The sequence below is a fragment of the Panonychus citri genome, unplaced genomic scaffold, assembly GCF_014898815.1.
Source record: "Panonychus citri isolate SS breed McGregor unplaced genomic scaffold, ASM1489881v1 Contig00138, whole genome shotgun sequence".
NCBI classification, from domain to species: domain Eukaryota; kingdom Metazoa; phylum Arthropoda; class Arachnida; order Trombidiformes; family Tetranychidae; genus Panonychus; species Panonychus citri.
Genome location: NW_026515543.1, coordinates 4797364 through 4823969, shown reverse-complemented (window position 1 = coordinate 4823969; position 26606 = coordinate 4797364). Strand labels below are relative to the sequence as shown.

The window sequence follows — 26606 nt, the reverse complement described above, 5'->3', positions numbered from 1 at the left end:
AAGCTGATTGTTAACATTTATAATTTTACTTAAATGATCAGAAATTAAATTGTTATTCAATTTGAATCCCGTTTTCAAGGTGCTATTAATAATAATCAAGAAAAGGTTAATAACAACAATCAAGTTTGTTGTAAAATTTGCATCACAATCAAATCATCATAACCTGTACAATTAAATTAACTAATACAATGAATGATTTCTGGCAACACCAAATAATCAAATAAAAAAAAAAGATAATCAAAAATCAAATTAACTTAAATGTAATCATTCATCAAACACACCAACCTTATAATTTACATTTAAAGTAATTAACAACGATCATCAACTAATCATCAATTGAATCAAGAAGCAACTAATTGATCACTTTTAAATAATATTAATCAATGAATGATGATGATGATGATTTGTAATCAACATGAAACTTTTGAATGGGATGAAGAAAAAAAACTCAAAAGTGATTATCTAATAATCATCATGATAAAACTTAAATTGTCCCATTAATCTTAACACAATTAGGATATGAGAGAGATGATAATAATCTGTCCTCCATTTTTTATCTTCCTAATTTCAAATCTAAATCTAATCCTGATGAACAACAATCAAGGAGATGCAAAAACTAAAGGCTTTTGCTTTTTATCCGTTAAAAGGTTTTGGTTACTTTCGGATATTTAATACAATCAACAATACGATTAAGGTACAAAAAAGTGGCCTTTAAATATTATATACAGAATATAATATAATAATAATATCACTTAATTCAAATTGAATGGACTTAAATTTTCAATAATCTATCCTGAATATGAGAAGGAAATTATTTGATAAGATGTCTCATTTTTGAAGAGATTAAGTTTATCAATGAAGAGAGAGAGAGAGAGAGATGAAATATTAACAGTTAATCTGATTCGGGGGAAGATAACAAATTGTTAAGCTTAATCATCGTGATTATGAAATGGATTAAGATACAAATGAGTGAATACATTGAATCTATTGAATTGTAACCAATACCTTTTTTTACGGATAAGGTATTTACTTTTTTATTCTGTTCATTGTTCCCTTTGTATCTCGATTTTAAGGCCAAATATCACGTTATCTCCCGTTATGTCCATATTGTCGAGAGGAGGAGGAGGAGGTCATCTCTTGTCCATGGTATCGATGGATAAATCTTGACAAAAGAAGATGAAAAAAAAAGAATGAAAAAAAGTTCTGTCAACACTTAACTCGACTTTATGTTCCCTGTCCAAAAGTTGCAAGTAACTTCTCGTTCCCATCTTATCTTTATGTTCACATTGTTATGGTGATGATGATGATGATGATGATTAAAGGAGCTACTTGATGTTCGTCATCTTTTCATCCTCATCTTTTGTGTCTCAATTGAATTGCAAAATTAGATTGATCTAAAGTCTCTTAAGGTCTTTGAGTTTTTGGGTTTTTAGGCTTTTGACTTGGATCCTTTTTACCTTAGGATTATGTTGATGAATTGGCAGATATTTGACAGAGAGATGATGAAGACGATGGAGAAGATGATGATAGTGATGATAAATATCTCCTTTTTCACCTTGTTTCTTTTACTTGCATCATCTTAATCATCATCGTTTGTAGCCCAAGGCAATTTGCTTGGTAAAAAGTGTTTTCTATTTGAAAGGAAAAAAAAAATTAAAAATTAACAAGAAATCTTATTATCTTCATAGACTATTATTATTATATTATTAGTATGATTAAATTGTGATGGTTAAAAAGTCAATTTCATGATAACAATTTAGCTAATAGTTAACTAATTGTAGTTAAGCTAAAAGAGAAGGTCAAATCTGAGGCCCAACTAGACCAAAGATTTTACATCAACTATTTTACACTTTTTGAACAAAAAAAAAGATAAAACTGATCAATCAGATGATGATTATAATTACAATTAAATTATTTATATCTCGATAATTATAATTATCTTCCTAATCATCGTCATCATCTTACTATGGAATCTAATCAATCTCACTTATTACACAATCTCTTCAATCATTTATCAGCCATTTCCTTAATTTATAACAATTTAAGATTGACCTCAATTCCTGGATTAATATTATCATGATAATTATTTAATATATTATATTCATTAGGATAATAAATTATAATAGCGAGTAAATTAATCCAATGTTATTATTGTTTTTTTTTTGGTTCAGTTGATTGTTACCTTAATATAAGTATTACAAAGATAGCAACTGATTTTCTGGAAGCTAATTAAATATGATTGAGGTTTTAATTAACTTTTACTTTGCTGTTTTTTTTTATTTTCATCTATTATATTATTATGATTAATATTGTAATTAGTTTATTTATTATTACCTGTCAGTTAAGTCATTGGCTAGTATTGGATCTTGACCATTGGATTTTGCATTAGTTTGATTGATCATTTTAGATTTGATTAGTAAATTTTATTGAACAATCAAAGGAAATCATTTAAAGACCAAACACACCTTTAAATTAGATTTAATTAGTTAAGCTTCTCATGATTCGTAAGATACAATTTCGTTTGAAGTTTTATTCGTTTCAATCTAAGACAGGTCACTACTTTTTTCGTTATACGATTTCTAAATGTCCTCCGTGTAGAAAAGGTCAAATGAAATACGAAATTGTTTAGTTTTCTCTGTGATCAGAACAATTTTCCATGTAGCCAAGAACAATGAGTTTACGAAACTCGAATTAGTAATAAATGGAAAAGGTATTATTCTGAATAAGAATAAAAAAGTTTCAAATACTCACACTTGTTATTCAAATTTTTGAAATGAAAAGTTGTAAAGACGAAACTTGAATGATTCCAATTGAATCAAGCATTCAGTTTATATTCAGTTTTCACTGAGCTCAACATGACGAAAAATCTTTCAACTTTAATGAAAATTTGTTTATTCTTAATGTTCCTCATGTAAAACTCATTTGAAAACTCTTTTCACCTTGACGACGAATCTTCCATTTCATGACATGATTCACCAATCGAACTTTCAAAGTGTTTCAGAACTTTTCGTCCAGATTCTCATGATTGATGATATTGGCCAAGATAATAGAATGTTTCATGTGTCATAATTTCCTTTTGAATCGAAGAAAATTTTCTTAGAATTGAACATTTCGAATATCATCTACAAATGATTATCGCGAGAGTTCAGCCGATATATTACATGATCGCCGAGCGTTGGCTTCACATGTCATTGTTAGAATCTCATTCACTAGCTCTCTCAAAAGTCTTTCAGGTCAAACAATTAATAAATTGTTGGAAGACCTTAAAAGGAGATCGGGAATTGATTTAGTCTTGTTGATTTTCCAAATGTTTTGATTATTCGTAATTATGTTAATCATTTCAATAGTTGAATGATTAGTTAACTGTGATAATAAAATTTAGATTTTTTTAAATTGTTTTATTATATGTCCACGCAATCGGATTTAAATTGATTTACAGGAATTACAATTAAACCGATTATTTATTACATGTTCTCCTCTTTAATCAACTCAGCTGGTAATCTATTAAATTAATTGTATTTAAATTAGTATCATGATTAATAATTAATCAGTCTCTTGAATTGAGTCAAATTGTATTTGATTAAAATGGTTAAGTTGATTGTCCATTGCTCATGTTTACAATTAGTTAGATGAAATAACTGACAGTTTTAATCAGCCAATTGAATATCAAGTTTTCAATTCTTGACAATTAAATAAATCAGCTGATTGAAAAGTTGATGAAATCAAGTTTAATCAATGTTAATTGCCTAACCATTTAACAGCTAAAAGGTAAATGATTTAAAAACCTCTGGTGAGATAATTTAATTGTTACCATTAAGGAAATTTAATTGCTTCCTTTTGTAAAACAATTAACCAATTTATTAGACAAGGGTTTCGGTTAGCAACAATTAACTGATAAATCACTGATTCGTTGGCAATCACGTTCACATGGATGGCAAATTGATGAAGAAATTAAATTGACTCAGATTTTTAATCATCCAAATGATTTAACATAAATGTAAGTAATTAACTATTTTTTACCAAACAACAATCAGAATTATGAGAGAGATTATCATGAATTTCCTTGATTGTTGAATTGAATGAGATTCAACGATTAGATAAGATAATCAGTGTAAGCAAAAAATTCACCAGGAAAAATAAAGTATATTAACTATTGAGTAAATTAACATTACAATTATTAGTAATTAACATGATGATGATGATGATTTGAATTATAAGCATGAAATTAAATATATTAACCATTGTCTCTGATATTTATATCAACTTTCAACGGAAATTAATCAACAATTTCAATCTTCCAGTAATCAAATCTAACCATGAATCATGATATATATTCATATGAATATATAACAACAATTAACGTTAATGAACATTATGGTCATTGTCATGTGTATATTAACATATGATTATGGTTGAATTTACTCAACCATCAAATAGAAAAAATAATACCTGAGTTGATTCAGATAAATAATATAAATATGAATAATTTTCATGATGATCATCATGATGGAAACAATAACAGAATCAGATAAATGAACTTTTCTTCATGATTCATCCTTGGTGACTTTTCAATTCTTTTCCAGCACATTTTCTGTTGGCATAATGTCAAGTTCTTGATAATATTACATGTGAACCATGATGATAAAGATGCATCGCCATCATCCAGAATTTCTGAAAAGAAAAGAAAATTGAAATAAAAAAAACAATGAGAAAAATAATGTTAGTCTAATGATAGAGTAAAATAAATGGTTGAAGAGAGAAAAGAATATGAAGAAAAAAAAATAGAACAGAATTTAGATATTACATGGAAATTACATATTCGCATATTCATAACTATTTAATGTTAATAGTTAGTTTATCATCTTTCTGTTCATCATCATCCTTACCTAATAATCCCTTGAGTTATTTTATTCATACTCATCAAACATCATCCATATCTGTGACTGGCTCATGTAATTCTGGTTAAATTGTTTGATAACAGTAATTGTTAGTTGATCATCACCATGATAATCATTTCAGTTGATTCTGCGCTCCAATTTGATATTGATTGAGAATAACAATTTAACTCTCTTAAGTAGATTTTTTTTTCTTTCTCTTGTTGTTCAAGTTGATAGTTGATCATTTGATTCTCAGGGCTATTCTGATAAACAGAGAATCCGGAATTTTGATAGAAACAATTGTTGTGATAATAATAATAATAATATTAATCATATCATCAATTGTCCTGTTCCTTGTTTTCATGATAAGTGTCATGATCGATCACAGATGATGATGATGATGATGATGATGATGATAATATCGTTAGTTTTGTATACATAATCATTATGCTATTTACATTTACTCTTGTAATAAATGTAAATAACATGTACTCAGTTTATCTGGACTGTTAGTTAACTGAATATTGGTTATTATTATTTTCCTATTCTGTTATTAATTTAACTATTATCTTGATTAATATTATTACTAATATTATGGGTTATTCATTTTGGGAAAATTAAAGGTACGGTTATGGTGACATTTTCTCGAGTTTCTTTTGCTATTGAAAAAGTTTCTCGTGTATCGGGTTATAGATATTTTGAGAGGGACAATCAATTGTTGTGATTGGTGTTAGTGTCTAAATTGTTAGGTTGAAGAGAGGAGGTAATATGAAGGAGGTAGATGGTGATATCAATCATTTTCAAGTTATCACTTTGAGACATTTATGATGACATGAAATGTATTGATATCAACATTTTTTTTCTTGTCTCTATGAGATAAATTTGAAAATGATTGGCACTTGTAAAGGTTTTCGATTGAATTGATTATTTGGTTGGTGATGAGTTAATTTTCTAACATGATATGAGAAGCAAATTAACTCATCTCAATTTGGTAGATGAAATTTGCATAATAACTTTACGATTGTAATCTGATGGCTTATCGGCTAGAAGAACAAGAGAAATATGAACAGTAATAATGTTTCCTCGTTTGATGGCCTGATAATATCTCTTAAAAACTTTGCTTGAAGAGGGTGATGATGGAAGAGAATCCGAGGAAAAATGTAAACTTGATCTTCAAGATATTCTAACAGAAAGTTGTAAGGAATAAAGGTAATCACTTGAGGTCATTTGGTCATCTTAAAAGTTGCAATTCCAAGTCCTTGTCCCACGAATGAGTCTATCGACCATGAAACTGGCCGATCAAATAATTCTTGAGCTTTTCTAGAAAACGGAAAAGAAAGATGATTGTAAGACCAATGTAATAGTATTTTAGAAGATGGTGAGAGATTTAGAGAAAGAGATGGAGATACTTCTTGAAAAGGTGATATTGGTGATGAACGTAAGAGCCATTAAGGTGCAATTGAGAGGAGAGAAGATAAAATTCTCATGGAATGGGCACTGAGTGAAAAGTAATAGTTAAAAACAACAGCATTAAAATGATAAGAAAAAAAGAATTTAGAACAACTTAAACTGTACTCAGTGTTTCTTTTTTTTCTACTTGAGAATTTCATGTCTATCCATCTCTTCATCTGTCCCTTGAGTAAATTCTGGAAAAATATTGATAAAACTGTAAACATAGAATAGGAAAGAATGGGAAAGAAAGATGGAGAGAAAAGAAAACACAATATTGCTGTGTAAAGATAAATGTTGTATTAATATAAAAGTTACAATGGAAAAGAGGAAAACAAAAAGACAAAGATAACTTACTCTGAATTTTTCTATTCCAATACTTACCCTTGGTGAGTGGTGTTCATCCTGAGATTTTTTTTTTAATATTACGTCTGAACTTTCCACTATATCAAGGTGAAAAGAACATTTCTATTCTCTTTGGAAAGTGATAAATAAATAACAACCTTTTCAATAAAGAGATAAGAAGAAAAATAAGAGAAAATAAGAAAACAATCACAAGAGAAAAGTATATTACCCAAAGATACAATGGAGAAGAAGAAAAATTCACAAGATTAACTTACCTGTTCGTCTGTTGTATTTTATTTACTCGATGATATTTTATTGAGAATCGAAATGCTGGTTAATTCATGTTGAAAGGTTAATCAATAATTAAATTGGAATAAAATAATAACAAGAAACAAAGAAAATAATCTTACCAATAATTAATTAACAAGAAGAAGGAAAAACAAAATCAATTCTTATGTAAGGGTTAACATACTGAGAGAATCCATTTGATCAGCTGATCTCATTTTCTTTTGAAGAATTTTTTTTTCTTCTCTTTTCATTTTTTTCTTCATTATTTTTTTTTTGTCAAGAATTTTTCTTTCTCTCAATTTAATTATTCATTAAGTGTTTTAATCTCTTTCTTTTTGCAGATTAATAAGTAAATGTGACAATCTTTTAAGCGGAACCAAAGTGAAGTGAATAAACTGAAATGTTCAATTCTATTGACTGAATTACCGTTTGAATCAATGTGATGGGACATAATTTTTTTCCTCTCTCTCTCTCTTTGTCTCTTTCCCTCCATGGAAAAGTAACCGGGTGAGTTTTACTCTAACATTATTACAATTCAATTAACTTGATTACAATTGATTTATGGTGTGTATATATTTTGATTCTCTACTTTGAATATGCTTAGGAAACAGTAACCTTGATGATTGGTGACTAATGGGAAATACATTTGATGCGATAATAGTTATGGATTTGGCTTGTTTTCTATTCTCAAATTTACCACCGTGGATAAAACCATCTTGATGATATTCTCCTTCTTCTTATCAATGCTGACCTGGTTTTCTTTTACCTTAGTGTGTAATTGGTTCTACATCTTCATTGTCTTTCCTTTTCAGGTGATGATATTGAAGTGACAAAGGAATTAAAAGTGGGAGTTTGTGGAACTGTGATGAATTTTATTCCAAATAGATATGGATCATAAAGATTTCACAAAAAGTTTCAACAAAGGTGTGAGAGATGAAGGAGAAAATAACGAAAGGAAAAAAAGTGAATATGTAAAAGATTTAATAGAAATGAGAATAGGTAAAGAGAGAGAGAGAGAGAGAGAGAGAGAGAGAGAGAGAGAGAGAGAGAGAGAGAGAGAGAGAGAGAAAACAATACACAGAGAGATGAAGGAGAAAACGATGAGTTGGAAAGAGGAAGAGGAAGAGGAGTCATGGAAATAACAGCCAAAACCATCAAGTTTTTTTCTATTATCATTATCATCTAATTTTTTTGCTATTCTTATCTGAATACTCACAGAGAATTCAAAATCTCTAGTGACTTGGTGTATGTGTTGTTACATTTAAGTTATATGTTAAACCGTAAAAAACTTGTTATTGTGGACTGATTGTTGTTGTTGACGATGAAAAGCTTGGCTCGTGTAATGATATTAATGATAATAACTCAAAAAGTGAGCATAAATTTGATGGTAAGAAAAGTGAGAAATGAAACTCGCCCCAAGGCAATTGATGATAAATGTTTCTTCAACTATGGTCCATTGAAAGTAACCCATTAGATAACATTAATCACAACTTTTTTTTTGCCACATCTTATGAATGAAATTACTATAAATTATTACGATAAATTTTCATTTATCTTTATTTTTTTTCCTTTTGTTTTTCATTGTCTTGATTGTCGACATCATATTATATTCATCATCAACTCAAGCTAATCGATACAATAACTGGGAGTCAAAAAGGAACCGTTATAACGCTAAATGAAATGTTAACTGTTGATAATAAAAGAGAACCTCAAATGATGCCAGTTGACCATTGATCTGAAACCGATCGATATCATTATCATCATCGCCCCAACTCCTCCTCCTCCTCGTCACATATACTTTTTATTTGTCTGTTTTTGTTATGGATGATGACCCATTGTTTCATAGTTTACCTGGTGTAGTGACTCTTTACCTGTGTCCTTGGTGTGTAACTAATATACTTTGGCTGAGGGAGTTGATGGTAGGGTAAAGGAGAGGGTGAGGTTAAAGTTTACAAAAAAGGAGAGATGGGAGCTAATATAAAGATGACTCACAAAGCACGAAGATTCTAATATTGGTGATGACCTTGTCTGTTTATTTTGTATCCGGACACGCGTTTGGAATGCGTGTTAAGATCGCGACATGTGTGACAAAACTCATTAGACAATTACTTTCGTCTCTCTCATCTTCATCTAACTAATTAGCGGAAGCTACAAGCTCCGGTCCAAAGCGGCAAGAAGCGTATGCGTCATTGATTTTGGCTTGTAACCTTTTCATTTGTGCTCCTGCCTTTTCCTCCTCGACATGGTAGCCAGTGACTAGGAAAAAGGAGAACCACTCCTCATGTAAAAACAGGGAAAACAAGCAAGATCTTTGTGGTTGTCGCTTTTACCATTGATACAGTAAACTGATGATAACGATAATGATCAGGGATAAACAATGATTTTTTTTGTTCCCAATTATGTTGTGATTATCAATCTATTAAGTGTGAATATAATTTACTTTGTAATGTTAATGATTAGAAAACTAATTATGATAATGGTTTTGATAATCATGGAACACAACAAGTTAGAGTTTATTCTAGGAGTTGATAAAGAAAATTATTGTACATTCATTGTTGTGATAATGCTAATAATTTATCTGATAGGATGTGGAAATAACTATTTCCGATTGATGAAAGAAGAGAATAAAAAAACGAAACCAAAGTGTTGATTATCCAATCAAAGTTATCAAATTTAATTTTAATATATTCCTTGGATAATATTGTAATATTGTAATTACAGTTAATTGCAGCATCTTGTTGATTAAGGATACATTGTACTTCCTATTGAAAGTAATCAAAGTAACAACAACAAAAGATTCATTTTCATTATGAAGATCATTTTGTATCCAATGGTCAATTTGATTTACATCCAGGTAATTAAATCTCAATTCTTTTGTGAAAAAAAAGTCTCTCTCCCATCGAAGGTGACTAAATAGCCTTTTAATTACTCATTACGCTTATTGTTTGTTTTTGTCATCAGTTTTCATTGTTATTTCAGTTTCGTGATTGTTTTATATTGGCCAACTGAACTTCATGATGATTATGATGATAATGACGGTGATGTTGTCGAATCCATTATATGTTGTCTTCTTCTCTCTTCTTCTCTCTCATTCTCTCTCGTTCTGTTATTTGGATTGGTGTTTGTTGTGTAAAAAAGCACATTGACTTAAGATACACAAAAGAAGAAAGTTTTTTGCATGGAAGATTCAACCAACCATGGAACTAGTATTTTCATTTCTTTGCATCTCATCTCTTTCTCTCTCTCTAATTTTCTCTCTTTCTTTTGCAGGTTTTCTGTTTCTTTTGTATGATGAAGATGAAAATGATGATCATCATCATGATGAGGATGAAAATGTAGAAGCCAAAAAAAGTAAAGGAAAACAGAGCTTGGAAATGCTAAGGAGTTACAGGGGTTGCCTTTCGTATTCTTATTATTATGTTGCATCATTGGGAGATTCAGAATCAAGATGAATAAGAAAACAAAACTAAAATTGTTTACTCTTCTTTTGTTTTCTTACTTTTCCATCATGTATTATTATGATGAAAAGTAGCATTGTTATTATATGAATATATTTTCTTACCTCGTTATATTTATATTAACGAGCCATTTATATGTGAATACTGATTCTGTTAACTGATTAGTATGATTTTCGTTTATTCTGTAAACAAAAATCAGAAGCTCACCAAATTATTCAATAAGATGATGATAGTAATGAGATAGAGAGATTTAGATGAATAATCTATCTTTCTCACTTTTTGATGAATCTTTTGATCTCTTTGGATAAAAAAGAGAATCTTTCTTCTCACTTATCTTATTCATCTTCATCTTAATTTTCGTCATTCATTTGGTAACAATTTAAATTGTGCAACCAACGGTAAGTTAAGACTTGTCTTTCTTTCTCTTTCTATTTATGATATACATCATCATCTTTCTTTCTCTTCTTCTTCTTCTTTTCATCAGAGTAAACACAGGGAGAGAGCTGAATAAAAAGGTAGGGAGGAGATGATGAAGGTAAAAGTCACTTAAGCGATAACAAGACAAGAAACTTAAATGGTGTTGAAGTAATCATGCAACATCGCCTTTGATGTTGATCAATCTTGAGACGTTTTCAAGACGATCAACAACCATAATAGTCGTGAGAATAAGACGTTTATCCTCTTTCTTTTCATCCTTTGCTTATCATCCTCATCTTTATCCTTCTTTTTATTTACTTCTTCATCTCTAATTCATCTTTTCCCTCTTTCTCTCCTTTCTTTTAGATACCAAATCAAATACCAACATTAACCCTAGAAGAGACAAAAGAGTAAAGGATTTAAAGAAGATGCAAAAATGATGAGGAGTGGAAGTGATGGTGTGATTGAGGTGGAAATCACGGTATTGACCTATTAAGTGACCACATGATTGCTAATATAAGAATTGCAACTAATAACAAACCAAATCAAATGAAAAGGATTTTATCATTTCCATGAAAACATTTGAATTGAACTTTTTTTTCCTTCAATCAAAGCGTAACCAATAAGCGGTTAATCTTTCTCTTTTTCTTCTCTCTCTCTCTCTCTCTCTCTCTCTCTCTCTCTCTCTCTCTCTGCAGTGGTCATCATCTTTATCATCAGCAATGATTCAGTAACACTAAATTACTACAGCAATAATATCAGAATGATCAACATCTATTATTAGAGGAGATTTTTTTTTCTCTCTCAATATAATAGTTGAAGGTAAGGTAAAAACAAAATTGACTTTGTTTTGCTTCACCGTTTTCATCCTCATCTTTTTTACCTTTGATACTTTCACACCTTAGAAAGAGAAAGAGTGTGTTAAAATACCTTCTTTATCATCCTCATCATCATGATGATGTTTGAAGCCAAGGTAAAGACTCATTCTTATCAATGATTACTCTTGAATTCATGATTAACTTGATGAGGCTTAAAATATATTGCCAGCTGATTGTTATCAGTGGTGTTTAAATAGGTGTTGGGATGAGTGATAAATGGATTTAATTTTTTTCATTATTGAGAATGTAATAGTTACAGATTATAATCAAAATAATGATACACTTTTAATGGTTTACAGTGAAGTTTCCATCGTGGTGAATGAAAAAAAAAACAAGATTGTTAATCGTAAAGTTGATTAACGTTCAAAGTTAATTTAATCATTTTCGTTGATGATAAGTTAATTAATCAATGAAACAGGGATACGAAAAATTATATCAACTGCTTTTTTCACGATATTTATATTATATCATCTTACAGGATAATCAACTCTGATTTTAATCATGATTACTTTTAATTGTAATCAATTTAACTTCGACAGGTTTATTGTTGATTTAATTGAAGTTTCATCTACTGATGATGATGATGTTTCTTTGTTATTATTGTTGAGTTACAATTAACAATTGTAAATATCTTTATTTAACCTAATTAACTAACTAATAGTGAAATCGTGTTGTGATTAAATGATTAAGTTAGTTAATTGATTCAAAGTATTAGATGGCAGAGGAAAAAAAAAGAAATCAATTAACTGAGTTTTTTGTTATGTTGTCTTAATGATTTAATATTAGTTTGCTTAATTGTTGATATCAGTTTTGTTTTTCTGCAATTACTTTGATTGTGTTTTGTACACTTTAATTAAGTTTGATAATAAGAGACCAGAAAATATTATTATTAATATAACCTCATCTTATTTCACACTTTAATTGAGGTTACATTGAGATGATAATTAAAAATCAAAGTTGATTACCTTGGATTCAATTAATTAAATTGATTGGTTAATCATAATAATAACATCAACACATTAATCATGACTGTTTGATCATTTAAATTGCTGTTATTTAAAGGAAGATGATCAAGTGAAATATATATTTATTACAATCAAGTATTATAACTGTCATCTAATTATTATCATGTTGGAATAATAATTATAATTGTTTTATATGAAACAAGAAAATTGATTTAGTTTTTTTAATTAGAAAAAAAAATATAAATGGTAAATTTAATTTAACCTCAAGGTAATTAAATTTGATCAATTCAATTACAAAGTAATAACAAGCAACAGACAATCAACTTTAACCACGTAATAAATTATTACACTTTTGTTATTAATGGTTGATAATGAAAATAATTAAGAAATTAAATGTTTAATGTAATTATTAATATCGTTTATATTAATATAAATGTAATATGTGTATGTAATTATTTAATTAGAAAATTGGAAAACCATAAGACAGATTATGATCAATGATCGTAATTAACTTGAAAAGTTATCAATTATAATGGTTTCAATTGTAAAGTCATTCACAATTGAGAACATGATAATCAATGTAGGTGTTAAATTTACCTCTAATTAGGAACAATTAACCTTGATTAACTGTCTATTAGAGTTTAATAATAGATGAGAAAGTTGAAATGTTCACAGATATGGAAATGATGGTTAAGGAAGAGAAAATCAATTGATTCAATTAAATTGGCTTTATATTAATGATCGACAATCAACCTACACTTTTCAATTTATATTCATCATTTTTTTTTGGAAGTTATATTAGTTTGAGTCTGAATGTTTATTCATCTTTTTCAAATAGAAAAATCTTTTTATCAACTCATTTTCTCAGGTTGTTCAGTTTCAATTTCCGATTTTCCTCTAACCATAGATTTCCATTCGGTTTATTTGTGTGTGTAAACATGAAAACAACAAACACGATGATAATATTATAATGGTAATAGTGGAATATGGTGAAGTCGAATATGTAACCAGGCAGAGATAGAATTTGATTTCATTTTGAAGAGAGTAGAAGAAGAAAAACAGAGAATAGAATAAAATTTAACACCATATTCTATTCGTTTTCTATCATCAGAATATTGATTGTTATTCACTAACAGTAAATTCACTTGTAAGGGTATTTAGAATACATTTAATATATATCTCAATCTTTTTCTCTGTATTATATTAAATTTAATTCTCAGTGTTTCTATTTAATTTAACCTCAGGGTAACTTGAGATTTTCCAATCTTCAGGTTTAGATAAAGATCAAATGTATTCCATACATTAGAATTGCTTTCAATCAAATACAATGAGAAAGAAATTGAAGAAAAAGAAAAAAAAAGATTTCAACCCTTACCTTTTTTTCTGGTTTCTTTTTCCTTTACACACTTTCATCTTTTCCAGGTGATAGTTAGTTAATTGTAGACAAGTTTAGAAGTTAATTAAATTTAAAACAATTCACTAAGTTTTGGAAATGAAGAGAAATATAGTTACAATTAAAAAAAGAAAACAAAAGAAAAAATCTTCAAATAGAATGAAAAAAAATTCTATTCAAAAATCAACACATGTTTCGGTTTCCATAGTAACCGATTCCCTCCAAATGATTGGAGAGAAATTTTTGTTTCCATTTCTCTTAATTAATTCCATTTAATTGTCGGTTAATTTTGTTTAAATTAAATTTTCTTCTAATTTCCAATAGTGTTAACAATCAATTAGAATCCGTGAACTATCCTGGAATAGAAATAAAATGCCAATTAACAAGTTATTCTAATTAAATGTCATCAAAAACTGTCCACTCATTGGGTAAGTACAAAGAAAAATTTTTCCCTATGATATTCAATTGAATTTGAATGTTTCTTTTTTTCCATTTTAAGTTAATTAGTGTTAATTATTTTCTTTTTCTCTCTCCCTGTTAATTTAGTACCTGGTGTGAACAAGTGAATTTAAGGAGAAGAAAAAAATTAAGCCACCAATCAAACTGGATTTAAATTGATTTCCAAAGTGAACGTTGCCTTAAGCAAGTGAACCAAGTGGATAAAAATACATAGAGTTGTACATTCATCTTCTTTTGGCTTTTTTTTTTCTTCCTTCATCAACATCATTTACTTTCTTCTTCTCATTTATTTAATTTTGATTTTAGGTGTGAGATGATGAAGAAGATGGTTAAATGAAAGAGATGGAAAGAAATATAAATATTATTAGTTTTATTAATAATATTGTATTAACTTTATTATGGTTGATGCCTTGAGGGTCTATCGTGTTAACCCAACCCAATTTAAAATGGTTCCATCTACATAAAAATGTATCCAACTCTTGATTGTAAAAAGTGAAGATGATTTAACCTTTGGTTAAGGTGTTGTCGGCACACTGATAATTATCATCATCTTTTTTTCCTGATACTTAAAAATGTTAAATTGTAATCAAATCACTTTTTGTCTTAAGTACACATAAGAGATATGATATTGCTTAAAGTTAATCTAATTTAAATAATATCTCTTATTTATATGTTTACCATTTTTGATCATATACAATGTACTTAAAACCTTAAATCAAGATGATCATTATCATCATGATAATAATCATCTTGCTTTTCTAAGTGTAAATGTATTGTTTGTATTCAATAATCTTGTTAATCTGTTGATTCTTGTTCAAAACAAATAGCAATTAAGGTTTCAGGTAATGTTACCCTCTAATTTATTGTTCATTTATCTTATTGTTAATAAGAGATTGATTATTTAATGTACATGTTATATTCAACTTAATTTGCTAATGATTATTATGATGATTAGCTAATCATCTGAAATTTGATGTTAATTTGATACTAATCTTGTTTTTCTTTTTACAGTTTATTTCACTTTTGGTTAATCAGCTCATCGGATGTGTTTGGGTAAGTACATGTATTAATATATACAAATAACCATTAGATGATTATTATTGTTATTACTATTGGGAACAATTAATTAGTGAAGTGATTAATTGATTCTGTTATTAAAAGTGTTTTTTGAGAGGTTGTTTGAAAAAACTTACGTTCATAATATTTATCTTTTACTATTCAATTTACAGGGTCGCCACTTTTTGGATCTAAAGATTTGGATAAATGGGATTACAAAGCTTAAAGTTTTGAGAAAAATTTTGCTTCTTCTTATATGGTATTAATACATTCCAGGATGATGATGATGATGATGATGATGAGGAGGATGAGAAGGAGGAGGAAACAGATGATGATAAATTCAAAAAGGATCAGAATTTTTCATCCATCTTGTGATTCATCTTTACCATGATCTTCATGCATTTTTATCCTGCTGATGAATGTGAAGTAGTTATGACAAGACATCAAATTGATCTGGAAGGCTTAACACTGTCACAATCAATAAAAAAAGTTTTCTCCGCTACTTCAACAACAAAAACATCACCATCATCAACACCAACACCAACACCAACAACAACACCATTAATACAGTATATAAATTTATCATGATCCATTTATTGTCATCATCCTCCAGGCAGATCAAAAAGATCCTTTCACCATTGTCTAAATTACATTAAACTTGACAATCAATTTCATCTCACCAAGAAAATCATCAAAATGTGATACAAATGATTGCCAAACAATTTACCTTGGACCAGCCAGAAAAAAAAGAAAGTAATTAATCAATGGAGATTAATTTAATTGTGAATTGAAATTTATGTTTCAATAAAATGCAAATGAATGATTATCAACAATCAATGGCCTTTTTCCTGATGTTTGATAATTTAACAACAATCAACTGCTGATGCTACTATTTAAATCAAATCAATAGCCTAATGGTAATTAAATAAATGAAACTGGAGGAGAGCAATTAAATGATGGAAAGATGATGAAATTAGCTTTTCATAATCAATCCTAATCAATCTTGGAGAGAAAAATAATCTAAATCTCTATTGACTAGAAATGAGAAAATCTATTTTCAAAGGTAATACAACAATCAATCCTAATCCCCCAATCCAACAACACTAATTAGCTGACTAATAATAAACTATTTCTATCATACTAATCATAATAACAATAATATACACAATTAGTTCACATTTAAGTTGAATGACAAGAAAAAAAATTAACCTTAAGCTTATGAACAATAATAGTAATCAGAAATAATCAGTCATCCTAACAATCAACATGAATACTCAATGTCATCTAGGTGTTATCATGAATATTATTATTACTTTGATGATCATCTGATCAGGTAATCTCAAGTTGATTTGATAATAGTAATAATAATTTACTTATTATCAAGTCAATCGATTCATGCAACTAATACATAATAACAATACTGATCATGCAACAAACTAATCAGAATGTCTTTGCTTATTTTCATCATGCTAATCAATTGTTACCAAATGATTATTATGATTAACATGATTTAATCCAATGGTCTAACCTTTATTAACTTAACCAATTAATCAGGGAGAGAGTAAATTAAATTTGATTGGCTACAATTAACCTTAATTTTGATAGTTTTCCCTCTTACCTTTGATTGTCCTTTCTGGTTGAATCAAAGTATTTGATTGACAATAAACTTTACGATTAAAAAATAATCACTATTAATTGATTGCTACTATTGAACCAAATTAATCAATATAATCAAAAGGTTCAATGATCTTGATTAAATGTATTAAATTACCAACACACAGTTTGGCTTGATTATGATTAAATCACCTTAATGATTTGATAATTATTATTAAATCTAGTTGATTATTTTTACTCTAATCAAAGTGATTTATGTTGTCTGAACAATCAATTGATTTTATTGATTGTGTTAATATAAATGATATAATATTTGATTATGGATTGAAAATTTAACCAGCAATCAATGAGATGAAAAGTTTAATGAGACAATTAAATTGTATTCAATTGATCAAGTTTTCTCAAGAATACTAGAAATTTGTTACCTTAATTAATTAAGGAAAAAAACAATTAACTTCTATTTTTATGATTAAATTAATTGTCATTTGGGTTAAATTAACAATTCTCATTGATCCGGATCAAAGTTGATGATTACAACTCAATATGTTAACAATTAACTAGCTCGTAAACTTTTACTCGTTGCTATGATTATAATTATTTACCAACAAACAAAACTTAATTAGAGACCAAGAAATTAATTTCAATTGTAATTAAATAAATTACAGTTTCCATTGAAATGATTTGTTTTTTCATTACTCCAACTAGTTTATGATTGTAATAAACATTTCAATGTCTTTGCAATTTTTTAACTTCCAAGAACTGGATCATCTTTATCATCCTCATCCTCATCCTCATCCTCATCTTTATCTTCATCTTTAACCTTAATCCTTATTAACACACAATCGCCACTGTTGCAAGTCCAAAAAGGTTACACCACCGACGGAGGTCAGTGAGGGTCAGTCTTTTTATTTTTCTTTTACAGCTCTTGACATTTGTTATTTAGTTTTTCTTTCTGGTCATTAGATTGATCATCCTCATCCTCCATTAACATCATCCTTTGATCGTCCTCATCTTTTATCCTTCTTGGAAATGCAACTTTTTTACGACAAAATATCAGCTTACATCCTCCATCATTTGCAACTTGAACGGTAAACAACACTGACCATTGGGATGAAGATGAAGCAACAAATTGTTTACGAGGCTGTAAAAATAATAATAAACAAAGGGAGAGAGATGAAGATAAAATTGAATAACATTCGCAGTGTTTATGATTATTGTTGATGTTTACTTGGTGATGGTCATCTTTAACTTGGTCATTTCAACTTTTTTATATCTTTCACTACTACTTGCTATTCATTGTAATTGTAATTGGATATTTATTCAACCTGCCAATGGTTTTAACATCTTCCTCCTCTTCATCTTCATCTTTATCCACCTCCTTGTCTTACCATCTCTATCTTTATCCTCATCTCCATCATCTTAATCTTTAAACTGCTCTTTATCCTCTTGTTAGTCTTTATTTTTTTTTGTCTCTTTATTTCCCTGATTGTTGTTGTTGTTGTTTCTTGATTCCTTGAGTTTATGAGTTTCTACCAATCAGTAAATTGTTAAACAATAATCATAAACACTCATGTAAATTGTTATGTTATGTTGTCGTTGACCTAATAAAAACAAGGAAAAGAGATTAAGATTAAATGAGTTTAAATTAATCTGTTGTTTTACAAGATGTACCATGTTGTTTGGATGATCCTGATCATCATGATGAAAGAAGAGGCAAAGTAATCAATGTCAACTGATTTATTCACAATTACAATTAATTTTAATCTTGGAAATACAGAAAAAAAGACTGAGAAAAATTCATTCATCATCCAGTATCTATCTTTAACTTCATTATCATCTTCATCTCTCTCTCTCTCTCTCTCTCTCTCTCTCTCTCTCTCTCCCTCCCTCCTCTAATTCAACGCTTAAGGGGAATCCATGTCAATTCAACTATTACCTTACAAGGTTTTACTGTTATTTTCATCTTCATCCTCATCTTCAGCCCCTTCTTCACTTTGTCTTCTCTCAGCATGATATGTCATTTCATCTTGATCCTCACTACTTTTATTATTACATTATCTTGCCTTTATCCACCCTCATCCACCCTCATCCAACCCTCATCTCTACCTTCATCACTTTTATCATCATGGATTGATTTTAAATGGACAAATAAAATTGTCCATCTTCATCTTGTCATCTTGTTTATCATCATTTAACTCTCACCCTCACAAACTTCCGCATCCTAGTGAAAATAATTGATCCCCTTGATCATTGATATTAAAAAAAACTAATAATATAATGAAAAAGGATGTAAATTATTACCATTGATTGATTGATTCCAAATGATAACTCACAAAGATTTTAATCATAACTCAGTTTCTCAGTTTGATCATGATAATGATAATCACTCAACAGGGAATCTTAATTGATGATTGTTTACAATGGAATCCATCAATTCCGGAAGTATTATCATCATTTACCTATGAATGAAAATATATTATATAAAATCAATGATTAAATGGCCAATCAAATCAAATCAATCAAGAAAAGGAGAAGAAAAAAATCTAATCATAAACTTGATTAGATTTTTAATCAACAACACTGTGAACACTGTTTGAATCTTAATGGTCATGTAACAACAATCAACTTAAATCATGATGATTAAAATGTTTATTATTGTTTATCTTGTCTCTTGTCAATGTGTCAATATGATGTCAATAAAAATTAAAGGTTAAATTATATTGTTAATGAAATTGACCTTAAATTGTTGAAGAAATCAAAGTCAATCAAAAGGTGATGATGATGGAAACAATCAGTTGTAATAATCAACTTGATTGTCAACATTTCCCTGGGTGTAAAAGGAAAGTGTTTCAACATAATCAAGGAACTGACCTGGAAAAAAAACTTAATCACTATCATGAAATGTTATTTGTGAATACAAAATATTGAACTTTTTTTGTAGTTCATTAAATTATTCAAATAATGATCAGTTTTTGTTGTTCAATGTTGATTGTTGATTGTTGGTTAAAAAAAGCAAATGAAAAAATGAATAGGGAAAAAAGTGATAAATCTAATTGTTGATTAGACAAAAGTCAATTGTAGTTTAAAAAACGATAACAATTTGATTGTTATGAAGATGATGATAAATGTATATTGATAAATGTCCAGTGTTAGATTTTCATGAGATATTATCACTGAATGAATGGAGAGGAAGATGAAACAACAAACGTTTTCTTTGTGATATTATTTAGTTTTTTTCTCGTTTCTCCATCAAGGTAACATCATTTATCTTCAGTTGTTGTGAATATAAATGATTGTTTTGTAGTAACAATAATATACAAGAAGATGAAGATCATCAAAATGATGATGATGAGGAGAAGGAGGAGGAGGAGGAGGATGGATTAATGATGATAAACATGAGAGAGAGAAAATGATATCGAGGAGATTGAGAAGGTGGAATTATTTTTCTATGGTAAACCTTAACCTTGTGTTCATTTTGAATTGTCTCTGTTTCTTTGACAAGGTAAAGGAAACAATGTTGATGATGATTAAGGTAAATTGATGTAACTTAACTGTCTTTTTATCTTACACTTGATGATGTTGATCTTCTCATCTTTGCTCCACTTTGTTTGTTTACTTAATTGACAAGGGAATCGCTAAAATATTATCACTTTTTTTTTACTTTTTCGTGTTTTTTTCAGTCTCATCAGAAAATATTCCTCTTCTCATCTCTCTCTCTCTCTCTCTCTCTCTCTCTCTCTCTCTCTCTCTCTTTGAGCTTTTCTTGGTATCGGTGGGAAGATCATAATCTCAATTGTTTAAACATTTAAACTGATCACTATTTTTTGCTTACACATTTTTACTTTAAGGTAATTAATTTAAAATAGTGTCACTTTGTCAATCAATTGTCAGCTAAATTTGAATCTAATAATCAACAAAAAAAACTAAAGAGAAGGTAAAAAGACAGTTAACAAGACACTTGATGACTAAATATACAAAGCAGTGGATTAACTAAATTATCATGATACCTTTTCAAATTATCATAATCATCATTTTATTGATTAACCAAAATGCTAATCAATTTAAGCTGATTTCATGTTCAAGCTACTAAAGCAAAAGTCAAAAGACAATCCAGGTTGATGACAATTAACCAATAGAAATATATCAATTGTTTAAACATTTAAACTGATCACTATTTTTGCTTACACATTTTACTTTAAGGTAATTAATAAAATAGTCACTTTGTCAATCAATTGTCAGCTAAATTTGAATCTAATAATCAACAAAAAAAACTAAAGAGAAGGTAAAAAGACAGTTAACAAGACACTTGATGACTAAATATACAAAGCAGTGGATTAACTAAATTATCATGATACCTTTTCAAATTATCATAATCATCATTTTATTGATTAACCAAAATGCTAATCAATTTAAGCTGATTTCATGTTCAAGCTACTAAAGCAAAAGTCAAAAGACAATCCAGGTTGATGACAATTAACCAATAGAAATATATCATTAGGATCATATAAAGTTACAAGTTGAAATCAAATCAAAATTGAAACGATGACAATTAAACAAATGAACACAATTAAAATTAGAATTGCGAAAATCAAACGACCTCACTAACTCCATCTATCGATATTTTCTATAACCTCCCAACGAAAACAAATTAAATGAAAATGGAAACAATTAAAAAATCAAAATAAATATAAGAAAGAAAAAGACAAATTATATCTCAACTAATTAATATCAATACAACTCAAAAATGTATCAAGGATAATATATCAACATGATAATCTTTGTTCACTTTCTTAGTATTGATGATTGATCTTAGATTGTTTTTCTTCTTGGTAAATTGTTGTTTCAATTGTTGGTGATTTATCATTACAATTTAAGAATGTCAAAGAAAAAAATATTATGAGAAAAGAAAACTATCTAAACGATAAACAAGAACCATAATCATCATGTTAGATAAACATGTAAACATGAATCTCGAAAAAGTCAAAAAACCAATCATTGGGTGAGAAGGAAAAAAAATCTCATTGATTGATATTTTTTTCCATTGAAGTTTTTTTGTTTACTTTTCTCAGTAAAATATTTCACTTTTTTAAAGTTAAATCCATCATATGTTCAGATGAATATATGAAATCATCAATAATATCAACAGAGTTTCAAGTTTTCAACAAGGAAAATCAATCTCTGTAAAAGATTTGAAACTTGGTAGGGAGACAAAACAATTACATTTGATTGCGACGATTATATAATTAATGATGATGATGATGAGGATGAGGTGATCATTAATTGTTCCCATTTTCCTTTCCATTGGTTTTTTTGGTTCCTTTTGGTTATTGATTTACATTGTAATCGTTAAGCAAATTAAATTGAAGATGAGGAGATTGTGATGATAAAAATGATTACTCTTTTAATGAGATGTCATCAATTTTTCTTAAAACTATTTTCACTCTCATCATCATCATCATCATTGGATTTAAGGATTAGAACTGATAATCAGGGTGATGAAGATGATACTGTTATTATCAATATCATCATCAGATGATTGGGTTAATCAGGTTCAATGTTTCAATTTTTTATTTCCTTTTCAGTTTCAATTGTTTCCTGGATTTTTGTTTATCACGATTATATCAGCATCGGCAACTTGATTAAATTGATTGTTTTTTTTTCAAGAAACTATCAATATCTTACAATATATATTATCTTAAATGTCTTGAAACTTTATAAGATAAAATATAAATCAATGTAAAGTGATTTGATCTTGTTGATGGTATTTCCAAAGCTAATGGATCTTTGAATGGGTCTTGATGTTGTGAAGTTTTGTAAGATGAGGATGAGAGAGAGAGAGAGAGAGAGAGAGAGAGAGAGAGAGAGAGAGAGATCCATACACAAATATATATTGAGAGAGAAATTATCTGAACTTTTCCAATTGAATTTCGCCAACTGAATCCAATTTCACAGTTTTCTTTCTCTCTATTTTTCCAATCTTCTTTAGCGATCTCCATCCTCATCCCTTCGTCTTCCTCTTCTTTACAAGTTATGGTAAAGAAGAGAAATGGCCGTAGGATTATGTTAGAAGAAATGAAAAAAAGGACAATCAGATAAAGAAGTGAAGAGAGATGAAGATGATGATGCCAATGGAATAGAAGATAAAACTAACATGGAGATGGAAAAAAAATAAGATTCGAAAAGATGATGTTGTTCATCTTTCCTTTTTTCTTCTTACAAAGTTTTCAACAGAGATGAGGAAAAAAAGGTAAAGTGGTGATAACCGAAAAGGATCAAAATTTGATGATGATTACGATGGAGAAAAGAAGATGATAGTGATGATAGTAATGATGATGTTCAGGGAATCCGATGAGAAGATGAAAAAATTGAATTCTGAAAAATATATAGAGAAAAATAAGAAATGATATAAATAGTTGTATCTCTATGGATGAGAAAAATTCAAAACCCATTTATCAATATTAGAAGAAACTTTTTTTTTCAATTGTTAGTGAAAGCAACTGATTGATATTGAATGTAAACAATTAAGAGTATCAACTTAAATTGTCGAGGGTAAGGGTTTGATCAGCTGATGAGGTTCCAGTTAATTGATTTGATTGGTTTGTTATAATATCAATTTGATCGTTTTAAATTTAATTACCTTTAACCAGCAATTTATTGATCCATTTTCTTGAGGATAATCAATAATTGCTCTCATCATTGGTGAAACATTAATCATGAAACATTAGGAATAAGTTTTGACAAATAATGAAAAAGAGAATAGAAAAAGATAAATTATCATTTTCTGTGAGAAACTTTAAGAAAATAAATCAATTCTCTCTGTCTGTTCATCTCTCTCTTCTTTGTCTTCAGTGTTCTTTCACCTGATAAACATGGTAACATGGAAAGAGAATGAGAAAGTTAAGTGTTTCCCAGAGTTTGATCCATGATGCTGATGAATAAAATGTTGCAATGAAAAATCGAGGTAAATCTGAGGAGAAAAAGAATCGAAGAAGACAAAGTGTCACAGAATTTCAAGGAGAATCTGTTTCTCTTTTCGCAAATCAAATGAACCGTTAATAAAAAGTCACTACAGTTTATGTTGGAAAATAATATCACTATGATACTTACATACTCTGGGTGTTTACGTTTGCTTTTTTCCATGGGAAGAGTTTTGACTTTTTCTCTTCTCCAGATCATCTCTACATTTCTTTTTCCTCATCTCTTCATCTTCTCTCAATCATTTGACATGTTATTCCCAATGTGTAATAACTTTTACAGTTATACTTTGACAGTTTACAATTTTTTCCAATTCCAAAGGTCTCTCTCTCTCTCTCCACTTCGCGATTCCTTTGCTTTGATTCACACCAATCAATCTCATATATACATCTATCAAAATGTATCACGGTCAATGGTTATTTTTCATACATTCTCATGAAGACAAACTGATTATTATTCACTTTGAACCTTTCGAAATCTACAATCAAAATGAGAGCAAGAAAAAGGGAAAATCAATTATTCTCTAGAAAATATTGAGAAGAAACAAAAAAGAAAAGAGAAGAGAAAATTTCAATTCTTTTTCTTCAATAGCAATTCCGAGGAATATTGAAACTCAAATTAAAACGGATTCAAGAATAAAGAAGACACAATTTTTATAGAATAGAAATTGAGTTAAATTGTTATTAAATTGATAAGAAATTAAAAGGAAATCTAACCTGCCCTTGATTGAACATCTATTGGATTTGACAATTAATCACAATTTGAATTGTTCTTCATTTATTTACTCTGAATTTTTCGCCAAAAATATTCAGAGAGCACAGAAGTCAATGAATCTGTTTTGTTTTAAAAGCTAAAGAAACGAATAGAATGGATTAGTTAGTTAACTAATTAGAAATAATAATTTCTAATTATTAAAAGTTGACGAATTGAAAGAAATCGTTAGTTACTTTTTTCGTGGAAAAAATCACATTTTTGCTCTGAAAATAGCAAATGTGGCTATTCTTAGAGCATTTTTGTTTCATTTGGATCTTGTTTTGGTTTTTTAAGGAAATGTGATTTTGTTTGTTTCTTTTTTTAATCAAATATGAATTTACCTAAAGTGGTTAATTTTTTCCCTTCTAGTAATTTAATTAACAATTATCAACGCTCTTTTCAGGTCCGTTGTCTTCGAGGTTGGGTCCATGCAAAAAAGAGATTTGACAAAGGCAAAGATTTCCCATATTCTTTCACAACTAAACCAGAAGATGCGAGATCTTTACCTTTTAGTAAGAAGTTAATTCCTGAGGAATTGGAATCTATGAGATTAAAGTATCCTGATTTTCTACCTGCTCCCAATCCTGACCACAGAAATAAAGTTAAAGTTAATTTAGGTAAGTAAATTAAACAGAGTTTAACAAAAGAGTTGCTTGTGCTTTCAGTTTTGAAAACAATAGAAAAATTTTCCTCTCGTCCTGATCTGACTTTTACCCTCTTTCCTATCCAGAACATCAGGATATGATCAAAAGACGAGAAAATTTGGATATTCCTGAATTTTATGTTGGCTCAATTCTTGCTGTTACTGTTTCAGATCCTTTTGCTCCAGGAAAAGTGTCTCGTTTCCTTGGAATATGTATTTATCGAGAAGGTTCTGGTCTTAATACTTGTTTTACTCTAAGAAATATAATCGACAGAGAAGGAATAGAAATTAGATATGATCTGTATAATCCAACGATTCGAAGTATCGAACTAATCAAACTAGAGAAAAGGTTGGATCAAGATCTTAGATATTTACGAGATGCTTTACCTGAATATTCAACGTTCCCTCTTGATTTGGAACCAGAGATTCGTAAAGAAGGTGCTCCAATTCCTGTGAATCCAATTAAGGTCAAAATGTTACCTTTACCTTGGTCAAAAAATTGGTTTAAGATTCAGTATCATAGACAAACTCTTGGAATTGAGAAATTTGAAAATGTTTGGTCCCACTTTTACGAAAGATCAGCTCGAAAGCACAACAACTATGAGCATCTTGACCTAATGAAAGAGTATCGGGAACATATTCCAGAAGAACAGCAATTACCAATATGGAGTAAACTCGAAGCCCATGAAAAGGAAACTGCTGAAATTAGAAAGAAAACTCGACGTGCAAGTCTAATTAAGAGATAAATGATTAGAATTTGAACCTTTCGAAAGAGAAATTTAATAAATAAAATTTAATTAGTCGATTGAAACATTAGATTTATAAATGTAATAAATGATTCAATTCAACGATCATCTATTGTGGTTATAACTGTTATCCAGCATCAGAAATTTGTAATGATTGATTTCCAACAATTGAATTGTTATTATCAAGATAATCTGATTCCAGATTGTTCATAAAGTTTTTCCAATTAACCAATTAAAGTTTCTTATAAGGTTTAATTGTTTGTTTTCCTTGTGAGTTTTAATTTAAATCC

General features: G+C 28.8%; 1 protein-coding gene and 3 long non-coding RNA genes across 12 annotated transcripts; 3 read left to right on the top strand and 1 right to left on the bottom strand.

The window, feature by feature from the left end:
• Window positions 1-3348: 3348 nt before the first annotated feature.
• Window positions 3349-7126, bottom strand: LOC128393160 (uncharacterized). Of its 7 annotated transcripts, none has more exons than XR_008326086.1 (6): window positions 6947-7083; window positions 6684-6829; window positions 6287-6606; window positions 6095-6197; window positions 4887-5140; window positions 3349-4671 (listed from the first exon to the last, which is right to left on the bottom strand). It is a non-coding gene; the product is annotated as an uncharacterized LOC128393160 (long non-coding RNA). The 7 variants fall into 7 exon arrangements; XR_008326081.1 differs by having other exon boundaries at window positions 3350-4671; window positions 4887-6197; window positions 6947-7001; window positions 7082-7126; XR_008326079.1 differs by having other exon boundaries at window positions 3350-4671; window positions 4887-6197.
• LOC128393161 (uncharacterized) lies at window positions 6970-11598 on the top strand. 3 transcript variants are annotated; one of them, XR_008326089.1, is made up of 3 exons: window positions 6970-7127; window positions 7301-7466; window positions 7564-10837. It is a non-coding gene; the product is annotated as an uncharacterized LOC128393161 (long non-coding RNA). The 3 variants fall into 3 exon arrangements; XR_008326088.1 differs by lacking the exon at window positions 6970-7127 and adding an exon at window positions 10902-11598 and having other exon boundaries at window positions 7185-7466; window positions 7564-10815; XR_008326087.1 differs by lacking the exon at window positions 6970-7127 and having other exon boundaries at window positions 7185-7466; window positions 7564-8346; window positions 8586-9641.
• A 2700-nt stretch (window positions 11599-14298) lies between these two features.
• LOC128393159 (uncharacterized) lies at window positions 14299-19003 on the top strand. Its single transcript, XR_008326078.1, has 4 exons — window positions 14299-14498; window positions 14617-15371; window positions 15541-15582; window positions 15759-19003. It is a non-coding gene; the product is annotated as an uncharacterized LOC128393159 (long non-coding RNA).
• A 6192-nt stretch (window positions 19004-25195) lies between these two features.
• LOC128393874 (probable 39S ribosomal protein L19, mitochondrial) lies at window positions 25196-26571 on the top strand. The gene is made up of 2 exons (XM_053354109.1): window positions 25196-25544; window positions 25658-26571. Exons 1-2 carry the CDS (start codon window positions 25259-25261, stop codon window positions 26314-26316), a joined length of 945 nt encoding a protein of 314 aa, XP_053210084.1. The 5' UTR covers window positions 25196-25258; the 3' UTR covers window positions 26317-26571.
• The last annotated feature ends 35 nt before the right edge of the window (window positions 26572-26606 follow it).

Bases quoted from the DNA above. Each gene is read 5' to 3' on its own strand.
- LOC128393874 (XM_053354109.1), top strand. From the start codon at position 25,259: ATGAATTTACCTAAAGTGGTTAATTTTTTCCCTTCTAGTAATTTAATT. The intron at 25,545-25,657 runs GTAAGTAAATTA...TTTCCTATCCAG, and splicing joins TAAAGTTAAAGTTAATTTAG to AACATCAGGATATGATCAAA.